We start from the raw sequence: 19185 nt of genomic DNA on the forward strand, positions 1-19185 counted from the left end.
CGAGGACTACTTATGTAAGGCTTACATTTCGTTTGGCTTAATGTTCAGAATGTTTGCCAAAGGTTACAATCAGAGGGCACTTAATGCTGCTAAACAGGTACAGGTCTTTAATGTACCTGAAAAAGGGACCTCTTCTGTACTTCCCATAAATTAGAAACATTTCTAACTCAGAATTTCCAGTTCTTGTACTTACAAAATCCTACTCGGTGTATGTGAAACAGCAACATAAAAACCACATCTCAAGAGCAGTATTGTGCAACTAAGACTGTAATCCCAAGCATGCTTATTTGGAAATAAGATTTTGTCAATCTTAATGGGAGAGTCTTCTCAGCACGGCTGGCCCTTGATGCATGTTTTATTTGTTATTCGTTAGATTTAGACCCCACTTGCCCCTTCAGGTTATTCCAGATTACAACGACTCTTTAAAACAGTGCACAGAACAAAGGTAAGCGATCTTCTGAGTGGATGTCAAAATCAAAGAGAAAACTAATGACGTACGCTTTCGCCGTCAATAAATTACACATGCTTCATAACAGAAGGGGATCAATCCGCAAGAAAGCGATGAAAAACTCACTGGACCTTTTAACTTCCTTGATGCAGACTTTGAGCGCTTGCTCGGGCATGCGAGAGGCTCGGATATTTTTTTCAAGAATAATAATATCATCGTGGTCTTCATCCTCCTCATCTTCCATGGCACCTGGAATGTGGCCAACCCGCCGCATAGGACGTATTGCTATAATCTAGGAAATTGAAAAGTGGGAAGAGTAAGTTACTTCAGGCAACTATCAATCAATCAATTAGAATAGAGCTGGAAGTGGACCTTGGAGATCTTCCAGTCCAACCCCCTGCTCAGGCAGGAAACCCTATACCATTTCAGACCAGTGGCTGTCCAGTCTCTTCTTAAAAGCCTCCAGTGAGGGAGTATCTACAACTTTTGGTGGCTAGTCGTTCCACTGATTAATTATTCTAAGCAGCAGGAAATTTCTCCTTAGTTCCAGGTTGCTTCTCTCCTTGATTAGTTTCCAAACATTGCCTCTTGTCCTGCCTTCTGGTGCTTTGGAAAATAAGTTGACCCCCTCTTCTTTGTGGCAGCCCCTCAAATAATGGAATACTGCTATCAAGTCATCCCTAGTCCTTCTTTTCTCTAGACTAGCCATACCCAGTTCCTGCAACCCTTCTTCACATGCTTTAGTCTCCAGGTCCTTCATCATCCTAGTTGCTCTTCTTGGCACTTTTTCCAAAGTCTCGACATCTTTTTTGTAATATGGTGACCAAAACTGGATGAATGAGCTCACAATTCTCTCAAAGATTGCTGTAGATCACAAAGTATGGAAATCTAAACCCACATCCTATGTTAAAAGTGGGGAACACATTCCTTATATCAAGTCAACCATTATCTATCTAGCACAATCACATCTCTGTTACCTGCTTGCAGTTCTCAAGTTTCAACCAGACTTGCCTGGCCTTGTCTGGCGATTAGAAGGATGAACTGAGGGACTTTTGCAAGGGCAGTCTATATTTTACTGCTGAGTTACAGCCGCAATTTAGTTCGCCTCCTTATTGCTTTTTGCTATTGCTAAATCAGGGCTGTTGCTAATTCTTATCCCATGCCAAATAAATTACACCCACACAGGACCATTCATACACCTTAAAAGTAAATCATTTAATTACAACATACCCTTTTGTCATCGTCTTGCTTGTGTTTTCTGGTCTTCTGCAGAAGCTTCAGGCCTTCAATCTGTCTGACGAGCAACGGTATGGTCATTTTGAACCGTTCTTCTAACCCAACAGCATCCAGGATCTAACAGAAAAGTACAAAAATTATTCAGCGTGTGTTCCTTGCCTTCCTCTCGGATTTTTAGAACAGCCCAGATTTCACCACAAAATGTGCCCGCCCAATCTGAAATGGACCTGAGGAAATTGAAGCCTCGTAAGCCATCCGAAACCATCTTCTACGTGCTCCTATTCCACTGCTATTTAGGAGGGGAAATAAAGCTAGCTGGACGTATCCCATAACAGGGATTTGCTGAACAAATCATCATCTCCTGCCTGCTGTGTAACATTTCATAATGCTATTGATATGCTTGCTATTTGTGTTGGCTAGACAACAGTGAAAGAAAACGGCAGACAAATACTGAAAAATAAATAACAATACTATTCCCCCTTAGGAATGTTGGAAAACATTGAAAGGCCCTGACAGCAGGGGAACTATCTGTTTCCCGGTGTGGCTGTGGAGAAAAAGGATAAAAATGCAGGGTTTGAAAAAGGATACTAATGGAATTCAGGCAGGCACAAGAAATCAAATCTGAGAACCTGTCTGATATAGTCTATCTTCCTCCGTACCAATTTTTCCTCAATCTAGTGCCACAAAGATGTGCTAGAGCAGGGGTCGCCAACCCCCGGTCCGTGGACCAGTACCGTGCTGTGGCATGCCAGCAACCGGTCCACACAAACAACCAAAGCCCCATTTGTGGGATGCAGGCAGCACACAAAACCAAGCACTCTCCGGTCCGTGGAAAAACCTTTCTCCACGGAACCGGTCCCTGGTGCCCAGACGGTTGGGGGCCTCTGTGCTGGAACACCACCAATATCAAAAGTCAGGAACACTTTGGTGTTCCACCCCAGCTCCAATTCCACCACCCAAGATGCCTTATTGAAGGGTGGCCACGTGGACCTTAGAAATCCTTAAATCATTTGCTAGACATTCTAGACCAGAATGTTTCTCAACCTTGCAACTTGTTAAGTTCCATGGACTTCAACTCCCAGAATTCCCCAGCCAGCAGGAAGTTGCCATGGACGAGAAACACTGAATCTAGACAAGTGCCAGTTGGATTTCCTTTAGGACAAGCAAAGTGTAACTACTGGCATCAGGGAAAGTGTGCCTTGTGACTCATATATTTTCCCTTATGGGAAAAATTGTTTAGTACTCATTGTTTCTGGTACTCATCACACTTCCTGGAATCAATTAACAAGGAATACTGAGCTACCACTGTATATACTTTCATGGATGAAGGACCATAGCCAGATAATAAATTTGTTAATCTTTTTAAGAAAATCGCAAGTGTTGACAAGAAGACTCTTTCTGCTCCAGCTTGGCAGTTCTTAAGAGTTTTGGTAGGTTTCAACATTCAAAATTAAAATGGTCTTTCCTTTGTGGGGCCAGAATGGAAGCAGTGCTTGATACCTGAAGTTTCTCCTGGTTGCTGGTACGGATGATCGAGGTGACTATATCTGGTAGAGCTTCTCTGGGTAGATTGTCCAACAAGCGTCTCAGTTTTGCCACCGCCGGGATGGACATATCCAACATCTCAACCAGCTTTGTCAAAGATGGGGTAAAAATGTAAAGCAACATTTTAACACTGGTATTCTTTCATATCACTAGTATCATTCGTATCATCAGTAAACACTGAGCTCCATTCGGTCACCCAGACTCCATCCCAATGAAAGGGATTAGAGTCGTTAAAAAAAATCATTTGTATCACTCAGCACAATAAACCAATGCTACTGGTTAGGACAAAAAGAAAAGGACCCCTCCATTTTCTGAATCTCAGTGGTGCCAAGGTCGTTTGTTCTGAAGTGACTTGCCCAACCAACAGAAGAATGGTCAAGAAGCCTGTGAAATCTGAAGGATGTTTTTGCTATGCCATCTGATCACCTTTCGGACACAAGTATCTGCTGGATTCAAACTTTGCATCAGTGAAACTTTTTCTTCCTGGGGGGGGGGGGGAAGCAAGCGACTGTTTGAGCATGATGGCAGGAACCTCATCCTCAAACAGCTTTATCAGCAAAATAAGTTCTGATTGTCAGAACTATAGAAGGATGAGAAGCCAAATGTCTTCAAGGAATAAACAAGAACGCCCAGTTGCCTTTTGAAAAAGCACCTATGGGACATTTGCACTGGGTCCAATCTCACTGGCGTGGCCTGACCTCTTTTTGCAGTTTGGATGAAAATGTTCTCTCCTGAGCTACGCAAACAGGCCCTCCTCATCCCGAATGCATGAGAGCATTTCAAGGAGAAAAGTAAACAACTAAGCATCAGCAACAAAGCATGGACTTTGCTAGTGAGCCACGATTCCTTTACACACAGCCATCATCATAATTTCCTCAACAGATATTTAGATATTGAGCACCATGTCAAGGCACCTCACCTGCACTGCATATTTATAGAATTGCTCCGGCAACTCTCCCAGCTCCTCTTCGGACTTGTTGGTAAATTGTTCTAGCCGATCCAACTGTTCAACATCCGCAACGGGATAAGGTTTTTCCTTCACCAGCTGCAAAATCTGGAACCTGCAGAGGCCCGTTAATAACAACGTAAAATGGGGCTTGGGCCAGTTGCTGCCAACCACTTGAACTGCCAGTGCAGCTGTGCCAATCCTGAAAATGCCAAGAAAAAGAAAGCATTATTCGTCATGCCACAATAGGAATACGCTTGAACAGGACTTAAATATCCCACGGAGCTGTTTTGGAAGATATCGCCCATGGTAAAGGTGCTAACGTTACAGGTACTCCTTGACTTAAGACCATAATTGAGCCCAGAATTTCTACAGGTAAGCAAGACAGTTGTTAAGTGAATTTTGCACCATTTTACCACCTTTCCTTCCACAGTTGTTAAGTGAATTGCTGCACTTGTTAAGTTAGTAACACAGTTATTAAGTGAATCTGGCTTCCTCATTGACTTTGCTTGTCAGAAGGTCGCAAAAGGGGATCACATGACCCTGGGGACATTACAACCATCATAAATATGAGTCAGTTGCCAAACGTCTGAATTTTATTCACATGACCACGGGGATGCTGCAAGGGTCCAAAGTGTGGAAAATGGTCATAAGGCACTCTTTCAGTGCCACTGTAACTTCGAACGCTCACTAAATAAACTGTTGTAAGTTGAGGACTACCTGTCTCCATGGGGCTGTCTTAAAAGATGTTGCCCACGATAAAGCAGCTAACAATATACTATGTCAGCAGGGTTAGTCCTAGCTACAGAAACATTTGAAAATACTTTGAAAAAGTTCCAGATGGTTAGATTCCTGCTTCAGACAGGCATTTTGCTTAGAGATGCCTGGGATTGAACATGGAACATTTTGCATAGAGAACCCTTTCAATCTTTTGACAAGAGGAAGCATCTGACCATTTATAAGCCTACATTCAAGCATCAAAAAAAGCAACACACACTTGCAGGGATTTCCTTCATTGAGTTTCTGCAGCCACTTCTTTGCTGTTTTAAACTGATCTATTAGTTGTCTTTTCACCAGCAAATTGTTAAGAGTGTTTTCCTTACAGCCATGTCCCCCTCCTTGAGAGCCTGGCCTACGTTAACACTAGCTAAAATCACAAACCACTTTCAAGGACAGAACACGAAACTCTGATTGGTACCCCTGCGTTTTCCCACACCGTTTTATCTCGATCCATTTCCAAAAGCAAAGTTTCTAAAACTCGCAAGCCACCATTTTTAAAATCTATTTCTATAAACTTCACGAGTGATTACCACCGAACGGGAAGTAAACTTCTCATGCTAACTGCGCTCCACTCCTCAAGCACCCTGTTGTGTGCTCCGAAGAAAAGAACAGGGTGGGATTGTCAAGGCAAATTCATAACCTATTTATTTGTTAAATTTCCATAACTGCCCCAGAGCCATTTCATAGGAAAGATGGGAGGTATAAAAATGTAATAAATAAAAATCTCACATACACGACTGTTTGCTGTTTACACACAAAGACAAGGCAACCTTGGATCTCTTTTGTGAGCCAAAATAAAAATGAAGGGAATAATCAAAAATCCCTGCCCTGAGATGGGCACCTATGGAAATGCATTAAATCAGGAATAAAGCTCAATGTCACAACTCTAATAAGTTAATAATTACTTTGCTCCAATTAGCCAAGGAGCAAAGAGCATCCCTGGCCAGAAAGAAAAGAGAGGAAAGAGGGGGCTGCAGTCGCCATGGCAACTTTAGGTGTGATAGATGGCCGGTGGGAGGGAGGGACGGTAGCTCCGTGGCAACAGGCCGGGCGGTGACCATGGCAACGTAAGGGAAGGTCTCCGGATTAAGGCAGGTGGCCGAAGGGAGGGGGACGAGGGGGCGTGGTCCTCCTGACGTCACGACCGCCATGTTGGGAAGGGTTCGCGGAAGGGACCGCTGTTACAGCAACCGGCGAGCTCGGGGGGGGCGGGGGGCGCCGGTCGCCATGGCGACCGCGTCGGGCAAGGCCGCGTCCCGTACCTGTGGAGCGGCGGCAGCGCGTCGAGGTCGCTGGCCGGGTCCTTGGTGTCGGGAATGACGCCGAGGATGGTGCTCTTGAGCGACGTGCCCTTCAGCAGCCGGCTCCGCACCAGCTGCATGTTCCGCGGAGAGTCCACGCTGGCGCGCATGGTGGAGCCCGGCAGCAGCACGGCTTCGGGCGTCAGCAGCAGCGGCAGGCGGGTCGGGATTTGGATGGCGCTGCCCGAGGACGCCATGGTTGAGCGGCTCTCGCGCCAGGCCTGTCGCGTCGCGTACGGGCCGCGCTACGGCGAGCGGCGAGGGGCAAACGGCGCAAGACGCCCGTGCTGCACGAGCTGCTCGCGACCGCCCCTTCTGGCCGTATCTGGCGTTGCGCCGCCTCTTTAAAGCCGGGCGGGGCGACTCAGAAACTCAGACGCAATAATAAGTAATTCATTAGGGGGGGAAAAAGGGGTGGAATAGAAGAACAGTGTCGGTTTCTAAATAAACTGTTGTAAGTCGAGGACTATCTGTATTTGCTTGGGCGTGGCGGGAGGGAGGGAGGAATCAGGCGAGTTAAACAAGCATTAAAATTGTTATTTGCTGTGCAATCAAATTGTCACTTGCAGGTCAATTCTTATTTTCAGTGGACTTATTTTCCCATCAGGGCATGCAAGATTTGCCGCCTTATTAGTTTCAACACCAACACGAGTCAGAAATAAAGCAAATTCTCCCTTTGATTCGTGCATTAAGACAGAGGGACACCCTTTAATTTATTATGTGCTGGTCCTTTCCAGAATCCACAGGAAGGTGCAGGAGCAGTTGGTGGAAAACTAGAATTGCTGCTCCTTCACCGCTGCTGTTGGTTGACTGTAGTTCCCAGATGATGATCTAGTTGAGTTAGGGAAGATGGGGGCTTTCTGACTAAGGGCCCCTGGTGCAAAGAACTGGATTACCTTGAATCGGATCCCAGTGCGACTTTACAAGTTGGTTTTCAGCTGTGACCTGTTGCAAACGAAGGCTCTGCCAACCCCCCCCCCCATGGCTTTCAACTCAAAAGCATCCTCTTCAACCAACCTAGGAGGAACATCTGGCTGAAGAAAGTTGTGTATTTCCATACCAACACTCCTAAAGATTGTAATAGGAAAAACTCCCGTTCAGAGGAACAATTCCAGACTCACTCCTCTTGTTATATCAGTTTATGACCACAGGATGTCAGGGCATCATACAATATTTAATTTCCTGAGCTGTAATAAATGAGATGTTTAAAAAAAAAGGCTATCAGCAGATGGCATATTGTATTCATTAAATCAATCTTTTAAATATTTTACGGGACCCACAGAAATCAGCTTGAGTTACCTGAACCTGATTACATTACACATATGAACTAGCTCAAGAAAATAAAAGATTAAATCATGCGTGCACACGGATGTTTAAACTCAACTGCACCAGTGTATCTAAATCAAACAGTGCTTGATAGGGTAAAAAGGTGAAGTTCAGAGGCTTTCAAAGGAAGGTCAGAATAATTAAGTTGGTCACCATGACATGCAAACTCTGCTTTGTTTTACTTTTGTTTTAGGCAGGAAAGCCTAAGTGGGATTTTCCTCCAATGGGATTTTCCCATGTATTTTACCAGTGCAGCCTAGAAAAGTCAGTGCCCTCCTAACCATACCCAAGCACTCGGAATTTGTTCATGATGTCCATTTTGCTCTATGAGTTCATGGTGACCTAACCCTAACCCTATACCATTTCAGACAAATGGTTGTCCAATCTCTTCTTAAAAACTTCCAGTGTTGGAGCATTCACAACTTCTGGAGGCAAGGTTGTGCCACTGTTCTAACTGTCAGGAAATTTTTCTTTAATTTTAGGTTGCTTCTCTCCTTGGTTAGTTTCCATCCATTGCTTCTTGTCCTGCCTTCAGGTGCTTTGGAGAATAGGTTGACTCCCTCTTCTTTGTGGATACTGGAATGCTGCTATCATGTCACCCCTGGTCCTTCTCTTCATTAAACTAGACATACCCATTTTCAGCAACTGTTTCTTACGTGTTTTAGCCGCCAGTCCCCTGATCATCTTTGTTGCTCTTCTCTGTACTCTTTCTAGAGCGTCAACCTCTTTTTTACATCATGGTGACCAAAACTGGATGCAGTACTGTATTCCAAGATCTCCCGAGCCTGAATTCTTCCCCTCCTTCGTGCAATCTACTCACCAGTCAGAACTTTGAGAAAGGTCAAGAGAATTCAGGAGGGAGAGAGCAGGAAGTGTTCTAGAATGTTATTTATGAATCCAGAGTGGCAGTTGAGTCAGGCAGTTGCAGAGACAGAGGCTGCACCATTTTGGAGGATCAGACAAAATACTTTCAGGTGGAAGCGAATTGAAGGAGTAGCAACGTGAAGGGAGAGGAGGACCTCATGTATTCAATCTGTCAGTCATCTCTTGGGAGACAGTAGCTCATGCAGAAAAGAATTAAGCAGTGCAGTCACTATATTGATGGGTGAAACCAGGCTTTATCCATAGGGGGAGTGGAGTTCTTAGATTTGTGACGTTAAGTCGGGTTTGGGAATATTTGCATACCTTTCTACTAAACCTTTATACTGCTGGCCAATCATTTACAATAAGGAGCCACACAAGACTAATGAGAGATTTTCTTTCATCTCACAGTTGGTTGTGGACAGGAACTCATTTCAAAAGAGGACAGACTTGCAAAAGATAATGTTTTGATGTGAGATAAGGGTATATTATCTATAAAACTCATGTTCAGCTTTCTCTCTGTATCCATACGTTCTCTTTTCCATTTCAAATTCCTGTCATCTCAGCAAATTGGGCAGAATAGCAAATGGTTGAATAGATTTTGGTTGAAAATCTATTCTTTCATCATAATGTTAGCTCCAGGTTTAGGGGTCTTCACCAGCCCTTAGGGCTTATAGCTATTTCCCCCTTTTTGCTTGCTTGCTTCTGAACATGTCCAGAGGACAAGGTCCCATCCTTTTGCCTCTAGAAAACGGCAAGATCTTCTCCCAGAACGAGTGGATCAGTGTGACGCAGAACAATACATTTAACGTCCCAACCTTTAAGCATATTCTCTATCAAAGGGAATGAGAACTGGTAGGAACAAATGTATTTTGTTGTCACATGCAAAACATGAGTTTGTGCCTGAAAGTCCCATCAAACTCTTCGGCTAGTTAGAACCTTTTGATTTAAGCTGTTCTTTAGAAAAGGAACATACGCAGAGTTGGGGAAGAGACAACTAAGAAAGTCAAGAAGGCCACACAAAATAAGGGGACAGGCTTGTTTGGGCTTTCATTAAGTTATGGACTCTGGGTGCCTAGTTCCTTTGGTTTTGAAAAGAAGAGGATGGTTGTCAAACAGACTCAATCAACTATGTCCTATTGATAAGTACCGGTATTTGGGATCCTTCCATTTTGGCTGCTGAAAAATTGACTTAATGCCTCCAAAATTAAAATGGCTTTGCAAAAATGACCTGTGCCAGGTATATTTGCCTTTGTCATTGAATTGCCAGAGATTTCTGTTAATCTTCTGACTCCAAGCCTTCCAGCTTTTTTTTTCTTTTTACCAAAAGGAAAACAAAAAGAAATGGCTGTTCAGAATTAACCACCTTCTCCTTTTTTTTCCCCCATAAAAGAAAAAGATGGCTAGGAACAGCAACCTGTGGTACCTTCAGGATGACAATATGATGTTGGGACATTATCTGCCTCCCACTGATTTGAACAAAACAAATATTGAAAAGACCTTCTACCAGAAATATTCACGAAGCTTAAAAACCATGATTCCGATCCGCTTAAGAGCAAGGCAAGTTGCACGTTTTCATACTTAGAATATAGCAATGAATAGTATCTCAATGATTGGCATCACAACTCCTGAATGAGTCAATCACCTAATTTATGACTACCAGAGACCTGGTTTTAGTTATTCCCATACCCTGAGATGTAGTAGATAGGCAGAGTACTTAAATTACCCTCATAAATTGACATACAGTTCTTTAAAAACATCATGGGTGATCAACCTGCAAGCAAGGGGATCACAATTCTGGACTTAATTTCACTGGCCCTTGACTAATTTCAAATCTGCTTCAAATTTATTAAGAGCCTTGGTGGAGCAGTGGGCTAATGCCTCCTTAAGTAACACCAGCTGACTGCAATCAGTGCAGGTTCGAGTCCCACCAGGCTCAAGGTTGACTCAGCCTTCCATCCTTCTGAGGTAGGTAAAATGAGGACCCAGATTGTTGGGGGCAATTAAGCTGACTTTGTAATAATGCCGCTTGGGGTGTGTGTGAAAGCCCTAATAAGCAGGCATATACATAGAATGAAGGCTACTGCTAAGCTTGTAAGCCGCCCTGAGTCTTCGGAGAAGGGCGGGATATAAATGGAATTAAAATAAATAAATAAATAAATTTAGATTTGTAAGCAGGGCGATCTGCCTGTTCCTTGGGAACCTACGAGGCAGAAGGATGAGAAGATAGAGAGGCAATACAAAGGCCTATCAAAGATGGAGAAGGAAAGGTCACAAAAGGGGATCGCATGACCCCGGGACCCCTGCAACCGTCATAAATATGAGTCAGTTGCCAGCTGTCTGAATTTTGATCGTGTGATCACAGAGATGCTGCAATGGTCATAAGCGTGAAAAACGGTCATAAGTAAAAAAAAAATCAGTGCCATTGTCGAGGGCAATGTACCTATAATGATTTTTTTAAAAAATCCTCCCCCCCCCCCCGTTTGCTCGGCTGTTCCCCATTCCCGAGGCCAGCTTTCCATTCCACGCACAGAGGCAGCCCAGTTTTACACTTATCGTGGAAGTTAAACGATTGGCGAGCAGCGGAGAAATAACTTGTTGAGAAATAAAAGCCGGAGTGAATTAAAAACGGGCCTCGCCCGTTTCCACCGCTGAAAAGGCACAAACAGGCAGGCTGACTTTCTGGAGACAGCTATTCAATACCCAGTGAAAAGATTAGAGGAGTCTTGCTCAAAGGCCGCAGCTGTCAGAGATGAGGAAAAGGTCTCGCCGATGAACAAGTGCCAATCAAAGATGAGGAGGAGGAGGAGGAGGGGGACCGAACGGGCAACGGTCCAAGGCAGAAGGCAGCTTTGGATGCCTATAACATCTTCCCCTTTTTCCCAACTGCGGATTCCCTCTTTCTCTCTGACCTACAGGTCTTCCAAGAATCCCGTGGACAATGCTGGACTTTTCTCATTTGCTACCTATTCTTGGTATTCCGATATAATGCTCCAAGGATACCGGCACAAAATCAATATAGCTACTTTGCCTCCTCTCTCCTACTACGACAGCGCCGAGCCGAATGCCAAAAGGTACGGCTGTTGTGATGCAGTTACTATTTCAAAATCCCGCTCGGCCCACCCACCCACCCACCCACCCCTATCTTCCTGGAGAACAGGAGGTGGCCCTCCTTTGCATTCATTGGACTTCGAAGCTAACAAATCTTAATAGGCAGTGGTTTGTAAGAAAACAACAGGGCTGCTCCTTCCCTAAAAGAAGAAGGAAAACAGGGCTGTGGGCCAAGCGAGACCCTGTAATTTCTACATGATTACTGGTTGCAGCTGGAAAGTGATCGTCCTGATGTAAGTCTTCTTGGCAGACATTCTTTGGGGAAGGTGTGCATTAAGAAGAGATTGGACAACCCTTTGTCTGAAATGGTGTAGGGCAGGGGTGTCAAACTCAATTTCATTGAGGGCCGCATCAGCATTGCGGTTGCCCTCAGGGGGCCAGGTGGGTATGGCCAGGGTGGGTGTGGCCTACTGGGTGGGCGTGGCTAGAGTGCGTATGGCCTACTGGGTGGGCGTGGCCAGCTCTACATCGTTCGCATCAAGGGTACCTATGGGGGCCCGGGCAGGAGTGGGACAGATCTGAGGGTCTCTGGCAGAAGGAGGGTCTCTGGGCCAGGGCCAAGGCAGTGGGGGCCGTTCCCTCACTGTTTCCAGGATGGCTTCGCGGGCCGCATGAAACCACTTGGCGGGCCGGATCCGGGCCCCCGGGGCTTGTGTTTGACATGTCTGGTGTAGGGTTTTCCTGCCTGACTAGAAGACCTCCAAGGTCCCTTCCAACTCTTGTTATTCACTGCAAAGTGTAAGACCAGTGAAATAAGCAGTGGAGTAAAAAAAAAACAACAACCAACTTTCAGATAAAGCATTGGCAAAGCCTTGACTGATGCTTAACTAATTCTAAGCTCGAATGTCTGCTTAAAGCAAGATACCCCATTATAACCTCTGTAATAATTAATTGACACCAGCGATTTTCACAAGCGTGGGCATTGAAAGAAATATGTAACGTGAGTCGTTTGCTTTTTTTTCCTTTTTTTACAGATTTCGACTCCTTTGGGAAGCTGAGGTTGCCAAAGTCGGACTTGAGAAAGCTTCTTTAGGCAAAGTGTTCTTTCAATTTCAAAGGACAAGGATTTTCATGGACATAATTGCTAATATTTTTTATGCCATTTTTGGTGTTTTGGGGCCAGTGAGTAACCTGGAAGTACATGTTGAGAGCTGACATGGATAACCTTTCACCATATTTGAATGGAGAATTTAGTGGGCTGATTTCTCAAAAATTTCTCCAAGGGAAGGAGGACATTTCAAACCCTTGCTGGAGGCAGAACGTTTGATAAATCCACCCCTCGGTCAAAAGGCCACCCTGGAGTGGTTTCTGATCTCTTTCTTTGGGATTGAAAGAATATGTAGGAAGCCAGAGAGGGCAGAATGGGGCAACTTGGGAGGGCCAACCCGCCACGGCCAACTTGCCATGCCAACTTGGTGTGACCAACTCCCAATGGGTCAATTCAACAATTCAATTTAAGTATTTAAAATAATTTAAAAATCATTTTAATTTTTGTCATTCGTATTTCATGTTGTCCCTCCTTTTCCAGCCTTGCTTTAATGATTCTATTCCACCATTTCTTCGACAGTAGTGTAACTCTTGTCCTGCAGCAAGTTGTCCCATGGTGAATTGGCCATGGAGAGTTGTCTCACAGCGAGTTGGCTGTGGTAAGTTGGTCGTGGTGAGCTGGCCACACCAGCTTGGCCATAGACCTAGCTTCCCAGTTGCTTTGTCTCAGAGAGAGAGGGAGAGAGAGGAGAAAGTTCTCTCTAAGCAGAGAGAGAAAGAGAGAGAAAGAAGAGAAGAGAAAGAGGAGAGAAGAGAGAGGGGAGAGAGAGAGAAGAGGGAGAGAGGGAGAGAGAGAGAGACTTCAGTTTTAAGACACTCATTGCAATTGGCATCTGCTTTGAAAGAAAATTCAAAAGCAAATTCTCTTTCATCAAATAGAATGAGAATCAATAGACAAACCACTGGAGAACGTCTCTGCCTACTGCTATTGCATTTATAAACCAATTTTAACAAAAGAGATCTTATTTCAGTGAAACACCCATACCACCTGCAAAAGATCCCAGTTTCATTCTTTGGCGCAAACTTGATCTTTTCTTAGGCTAAGAATCACATCAATCTTGGCATCACCATCCTCATGAGTGATCTAGAACCACAGCTTGAGCTTCTGATTTTCATAACAATGACACAAACACTGCTAAAACACATCTTCTCCAAATGCTCTGAATTGTAGAACAACACTCAAAAGAAATCTGCCCCCAAATGAGAATTTATGTTGCAAATAATCCTAGACTAGACGATTCAATAGTCTGAAGACTTATTTCTTCAGAGTGATTCTTGGCAGAGTGATTGCTACACCCCTGCTGCCTGGGAAACCTGCCAGTTTTTTTGCACAGATTTTAAACTGGGGAGGGGAGAGAAAAATAAATAGGCAGTATTGAATAATATCAACCACTTAAAAATATATCAACAATACACATTTTCCAAAAAAAAAATATGTTTATGTTTTTGTTTGTTTTTGGCAGACCTTGATCTTCCATAACATCCTCCAGTACAATGACAAAGATTCAAAGGACTTGGTGGAGGGTGTGGGCCTCTGCATGGCCCTTTTTTTCACTGAATTTTCAAAAGTTGTGTTGTGGTCGTTGACATGGGCTATCAACTATCGCACTGCTGTCAGGGCAAAAGTTGCCGTGACAACAGTTGCTTTTGAGAACCTGCTAGCTTGTAAGTCCTTGAAACACGCATCTTTAGGCAAAGTAAGTCTTTGAGATCGCATCCTCATCTGATTTCCTATAAATATTTAATTTGCAAAAATGTATTCGGTGTTTGCTTTTCTGCAAGAGACTTTGTGAGCTTCTGATTAATGGCTGGAGCCAACAATGATTGCTAATCCTGATACAATACGGTATCTTTAGAATCTAATATAAGAAATAACAGCTAAAGAGGACAAGGCAATGGCCTTCATGTCCTTTTTTACAGCTTTCCAACTTCTTCTTGGTCATCTTGGTCTGATGGGTTTGGGGTTTGGATTTGGTTTTAACATTGTTTTAATTATTGTATTATATTGGGCATAATTATTTAATCTTTTTTAACTTTTGTATGTATATTTTGATATTTATTGCCCTGTACACCGCCCTGAGTCCTTCGGGAAAAGGGCGGTATAAAAATTTAATAAATAATAAATAATAATAATAATTGTGCAGAACTAAAAATGATGGACTAGAAAGCCCTTTGTTGTGATCCTCCAGGACTCTTAACATTCTCATGATATCTCCATTTTGATATTAAGCTAGGAGAACTTCTCTAAGTAGCCACATGTGCGTAAATACTGCAAGCTCACAGAGAAGGACAAGATAAAACCTGCATCTAACTGTTTAGTACTTGGACTTTCATGTCCCCTTTGACATGTTAACAATACCTGTAGCCCACCATTGCTTCATTTTTATAGTAGAACAAACCAAATCCAGGTTACTAATTGAATTATTCCAATTGAATAATTCCTGCCTGAGCAGGGGTTTGGACTAGAAGACCTCCAAGGTCCCTTCAAACTCTGTTATTCTATTCTATTCTATTCTATTCTATTCTATTCTATTCTATTCTATTCTATTCTATTCTATTCTATTCTATTCTATTCTATTCTATTCTATTCTATTCTATTCTATTCTATTCTATTCTATTCTATTCTATTCTATTCTATTCTATTCTATTCTACCCTACCCTACCCTACCCTACCCTACCCTACCCTACCCTACCCTATCCTATCCTATCCTATCCTATCCTATCCTATCCTATCCTATCCTATCCTATCCTATCCTGTTGTCTTTAGGGTTGACATCCTCGAGGTATGAATTCGGCCATCCTGATCCTGACATTAACACTGATTGACTGTGATTTGGAAAGCTTTCAATGCAAGATCATTTCTGACCAGTTTCTTCATTGTCTTTCAGTTGATTAATTTCTTAGCCAATGATGGTTTTCGGATATTCGAAGCTGCCTTGTTTGGCCCGATGCCCATGACCGCGCCCCTTTTGATCGTTGTTTGCACCATCTATTCTTGTGCCCTCCTTGGTCCGACGGCTCTCATAGGAACATTTATTTATGCCACATTTATACTATTACAGGTGAAACCTTTTCCTTTTCTAAAATATATACATATATATATATATATATATATATATATATATATATATATATATATATATATATATATAATATGTTTTTACCCAGGAGCTGTCTTCTACTGTTCTCTCTCCATATTACTAAAATAACAATCCACCTCCTCCCACTTTAAGGAGGTTGTTGGTGGCAACTTGATGTGCAAAGTGGAGTGAGTAGAGAGGACATTCTAGTCTGTTTCCACGTGTTTTGGTTTTAATGGTTTTGCTTCCTTGTAGAGATTTGGAGCCCCATTTCCATCTGTCCTGTGTGCCATCGTTCACTCCCTAGAGACTAAAATGTACAATGTGAAATTTTTTTAAAATTCCATTTATATCCCGCCCTTCTCCGAAGACTCAGGGCGGCTTACAAGCTTAGCAGTAGCCTTCATTCTATGTATATGCCTCCTGCTTGTTAGGGCTTTCACACACACCCCAAGCGGCATTATTACAAAGTCAGCTTAATTGCCCCCAACAATCTGGGTCCTCATTTTACCTACCTCGGAAGGATGGAAGGTTGAGTCGACCTTGAGCCTGGTGGGACTCGAACCTGCACTAATTGCAGGCAGCTGGTGTTACTTAAGGAGGCATTAGCCCACTGCTCCACCAAGGCTCTTTGAGCGGGCCCCGAACAAGGAGTATATATCGGAGGTGGTGACCCTTTGAGAGCTGTATGCAACGAAATTTCATTTTGATGTATGCCGATTGGTGTACATTCAAAGTGACAATAAAGTTATCATCATCATCATCATCATCATCATCTTGCAGCTTTCTTTCAACTGGGATTTTACTAAAACTCTGGGACTTCTGCAAATTTTATAGACCAAATCCGTTGATGCTGCTCTATACGTCAGCCATGCTAGTGTGAATATTTAAGCAACAATACAGATAGCCCTCAGCTTACAGCGGTTCATTTAGTGGCAGTTCAAAGTTACTGAACTTTGAAACTGAAAAAAGTAACTTACGACCATTTTTCACGACCTTTGCAGCTTCCCCACGCTCACGTGGTCAAAATTCAGATGCTGGGCAAACTGGGTTCATATTTATGACCGTTGCTGTGTCCCAAGCTTGTGTGATTCCCCTTTTGTGACCTTCTGACAAGCGGGGGAAGCCAGATTCGCTTAACAACCAGGTTACTTATCCACTGCAGTGATTCACTTAGTAACCGAGGCAAGGCAAGTCATAAAATGGGGCAAAACTCACTTAACCAATGTCTCACTTAACAACAGAAATTTTGGGCTCCCTTGTGGTCGTAAGTTGAGGACTACCTGTTCTCGCAGCCTAAATCTGAACAACAGAAGGGATAGCTATGGTTTTATGAAGACTGCTTAGTCTTCTGGCATGGGTTTAGCGGTCAGCCGTGTATGAAATCTCTTGATTGCATTTTCCCCCTTCCTTGCAGATGTTGATGGCCAAATTAATTTCTGTTTTTCGAAGAGGCTCTGTTGTGGTGACTGACAGACGTGTGCAAATCATGAATGAGATTTTGACGTCCATTAAGCTAATCAAAATGTATGCCTGGGAAAAATCATTTGAAAAAATTATCACAGGTACCTGGAGTGGGGAGGCGACTGCCGTAGTTCCTCCATCTTTCAGTGGAATGCTTTAACTAGCTCATTCTCACCCCAATTTATGATTCACCTTTTATTGAAGGTGTACAGGGTATAATTTGCAAAATTATAGACCATTGTCTAGAAAGATATGTGATTTATCACTTTGCTCCACGTCATTACAGGAGGATGTCTTTTATACCTTTTGCAGGCATCAGGGAAACAGAAAGAAAAATACTGGAAAAGGCGGGATACATCCAAAGTGTGAACTCTGCATTGACGCCAGTCATTTCCACTCTAACCATAGTTATGCTGTTTTGCTTCCATACCCTGTTAAAGCGCGAACTATCAGCGGCTGTTGTAAGATGACACTTCTGTTTTCTTAGTTGTTCCATTGTCTTTATGATAGCCATCAGTTCCTCACCAAGACGATACCAAAATGTCAGATCAACTCTCCTAGGCTGCATTAACAGAGGGATAGAATCAAGATCACGTGAAGTGTTAGTACCGCTTTACAATGCCTTAGTAAGACACCTGCAACCAATATCATAATGTTGGTATGCACTAGCCATAAGAGCTGAGAAGTTCAAAATATTAGCATAGTGATGTATAGAATGGGATGGAATGGAATGGAGTGGAGTGGAATGGAAGAATAGAATAGAATAGAATAGAATAGAATAGAATAGAATAGAATAGAATAGAATAGAATAGAATAGAATAGAATAGAATAGAATAGAATAGAATAGAATAGAATAGAATAGAATAGGATGGGATGGGATGGGATGGGATGGGATGGGATGGGATGGGATGGGATGGGATGGGATGGGATGGGATGGGATGGAATAGAATAGAATAGAATAGAATAGAATAGAATAGAATAGAATAGAATAGAATAGAATAGAATAGAATAGAATAGAATAGAATAGAATTGAATTGGAAGGGACCCTGGAAAGAGTGCAGAGAGCAATGATGATTAAAAGACTGGAGGTTAAAACATATGAAGAACAGTTGCAGGAACTGGATATGTCTACAACCATTGTAGAATCCTTGTGGTCACGTGATCAGAATTCAGGCACTTGGCAACTGGCTCATATTTATGATGGTTGCAGTGTCCCGGGGTCCCATGATCCCCCTCTGTGACCTTCTGAGGAGCAAAGTCAATAGGGAAGCCACCTTCCCTTAACAAACATATTACTCAATTAACAACTGGAGTGACAAGAAAAGTCACAAAATGGAGCAAAGCTCAGCTAACAACTGTCTTGCTTAGCTAATTTGGGCCCCGGTTGTGGTTGTGAGTCAAGGACGATCTGTAATATCTTACTAAGTTTTTGCAAATTCCTGCTGACTTCTGAAAAGTTGGCAATATGGAGAGTCCGACCTGTTTAGCCGCACCAAGTTGGGGGTCATCTGTGATCCCAAATTAGGAAAGAGAAGCTTGGGGATTGAAAGTTAGGAACTCTTAAGAGTCTTGACTCCCCTGGATGTATCCCCCTCCCACTTGATACTAAGAATCCTTTAATTCCATCTCTTTTGCAGGCCTTCAGTGTGATTTCAGTGTTTAATTCCATGAGGTTTTCAATTGCCATTTTGCCATTTTCAGTGAAATCCGTGGCAGAAGCCAATGTTGCCTTAAAAAGGCTGAAGGTAAAAAAAAAATAGTGGGATTTTTTTTTTGGGGGGGGGAAACTATTACAGATATTTTTGGATATTTAAGCAAGTTCACAAAAAAGAACGCCCTGTGTTAGTTACAGAATACACTGGATTCCTCTGTTAGATCAATTGTCCCTTAATCTCTTCTTCTTCTTCAGTTCAGAACTGAAGAAGCTTCTTGGATGAGAAGTGAAACCTTTTCTGAGAAAACAAAAACAAGAATGTCCAGTTGGAAAAAAGCGCCAACCATGACCTGGACGATGGAGAATCTCCATAGACGGAACACCCA

The 19185-nt window shown here is 43.0% G+C and overlaps 2 protein-coding genes across 6 annotated transcripts in view; one reads left to right on the forward strand and one right to left on the reverse strand.

The window, feature by feature from the left end:
- LONP2 (lon peptidase 2, peroxisomal) overlaps nt 1-6714 on the reverse strand; it is a 58093-nt gene extending 51379 nt beyond the window's left edge. For all 5 annotated transcript variants that reach the window (XR_014027500.1, XR_014027501.1, XR_014027502.1 and 2 more), the window contains exons 1-5: nt 6218-6714; nt 4149-4377; nt 3185-3316; nt 1679-1801; nt 580-740 (exon numbers count right to left, since the gene is read on the reverse strand). Coding sequence is in view for 1 of the 5 variants with exons in the window: in XM_081335910.1 (XP_081192036.1) it covers nt 580-740; nt 1679-1801; nt 3185-3316; nt 4149-4377; nt 6218-6453 (881 nt within the window). In the remaining 4 variants the exon portion in view is untranslated. The remainder of the gene's footprint in view (nt 1-579; nt 741-1678; nt 1802-3184; nt 3317-4148; nt 4378-6217) is intronic.
- A 2440-nt stretch (nt 6715-9154) lies between these two features.
- Nucleotides 9155-19185, forward strand: part of LOC308672606 (ATP-binding cassette sub-family C member 12-like) — a gene marked incomplete at both ends in the record, with an annotated part of 44708 nt that continues 34677 nt past the window's right edge. The window contains 9 exons of the mRNA XM_081335650.1: nt 9155-9229; nt 9837-10003; nt 11362-11517; nt 12529-12676; nt 14065-14298; nt 15490-15663; nt 17099-17246; nt 17458-17606; nt 18783-18890. Coding sequence (XP_081191776.1) covers nt 9155-9229; nt 9837-10003; nt 11362-11517; nt 12529-12676; nt 14065-14298; nt 15490-15663; nt 17099-17246; nt 17458-17606; nt 18783-18890 — 1359 coding nt within the window. The remainder of the gene's footprint in view (nt 9230-9836; nt 10004-11361; nt 11518-12528; nt 12677-14064; nt 14299-15489; nt 15664-17098; nt 17247-17457; nt 17607-18782; nt 18891-19185) is intronic.

This window comes from Vipera berus, assembly GCF_964194415.1.
Source record: "Vipera berus genome assembly, chromosome: 10".
NCBI lineage: Eukaryota > Metazoa > Chordata > Lepidosauria > Squamata > Viperidae > Vipera > Vipera berus.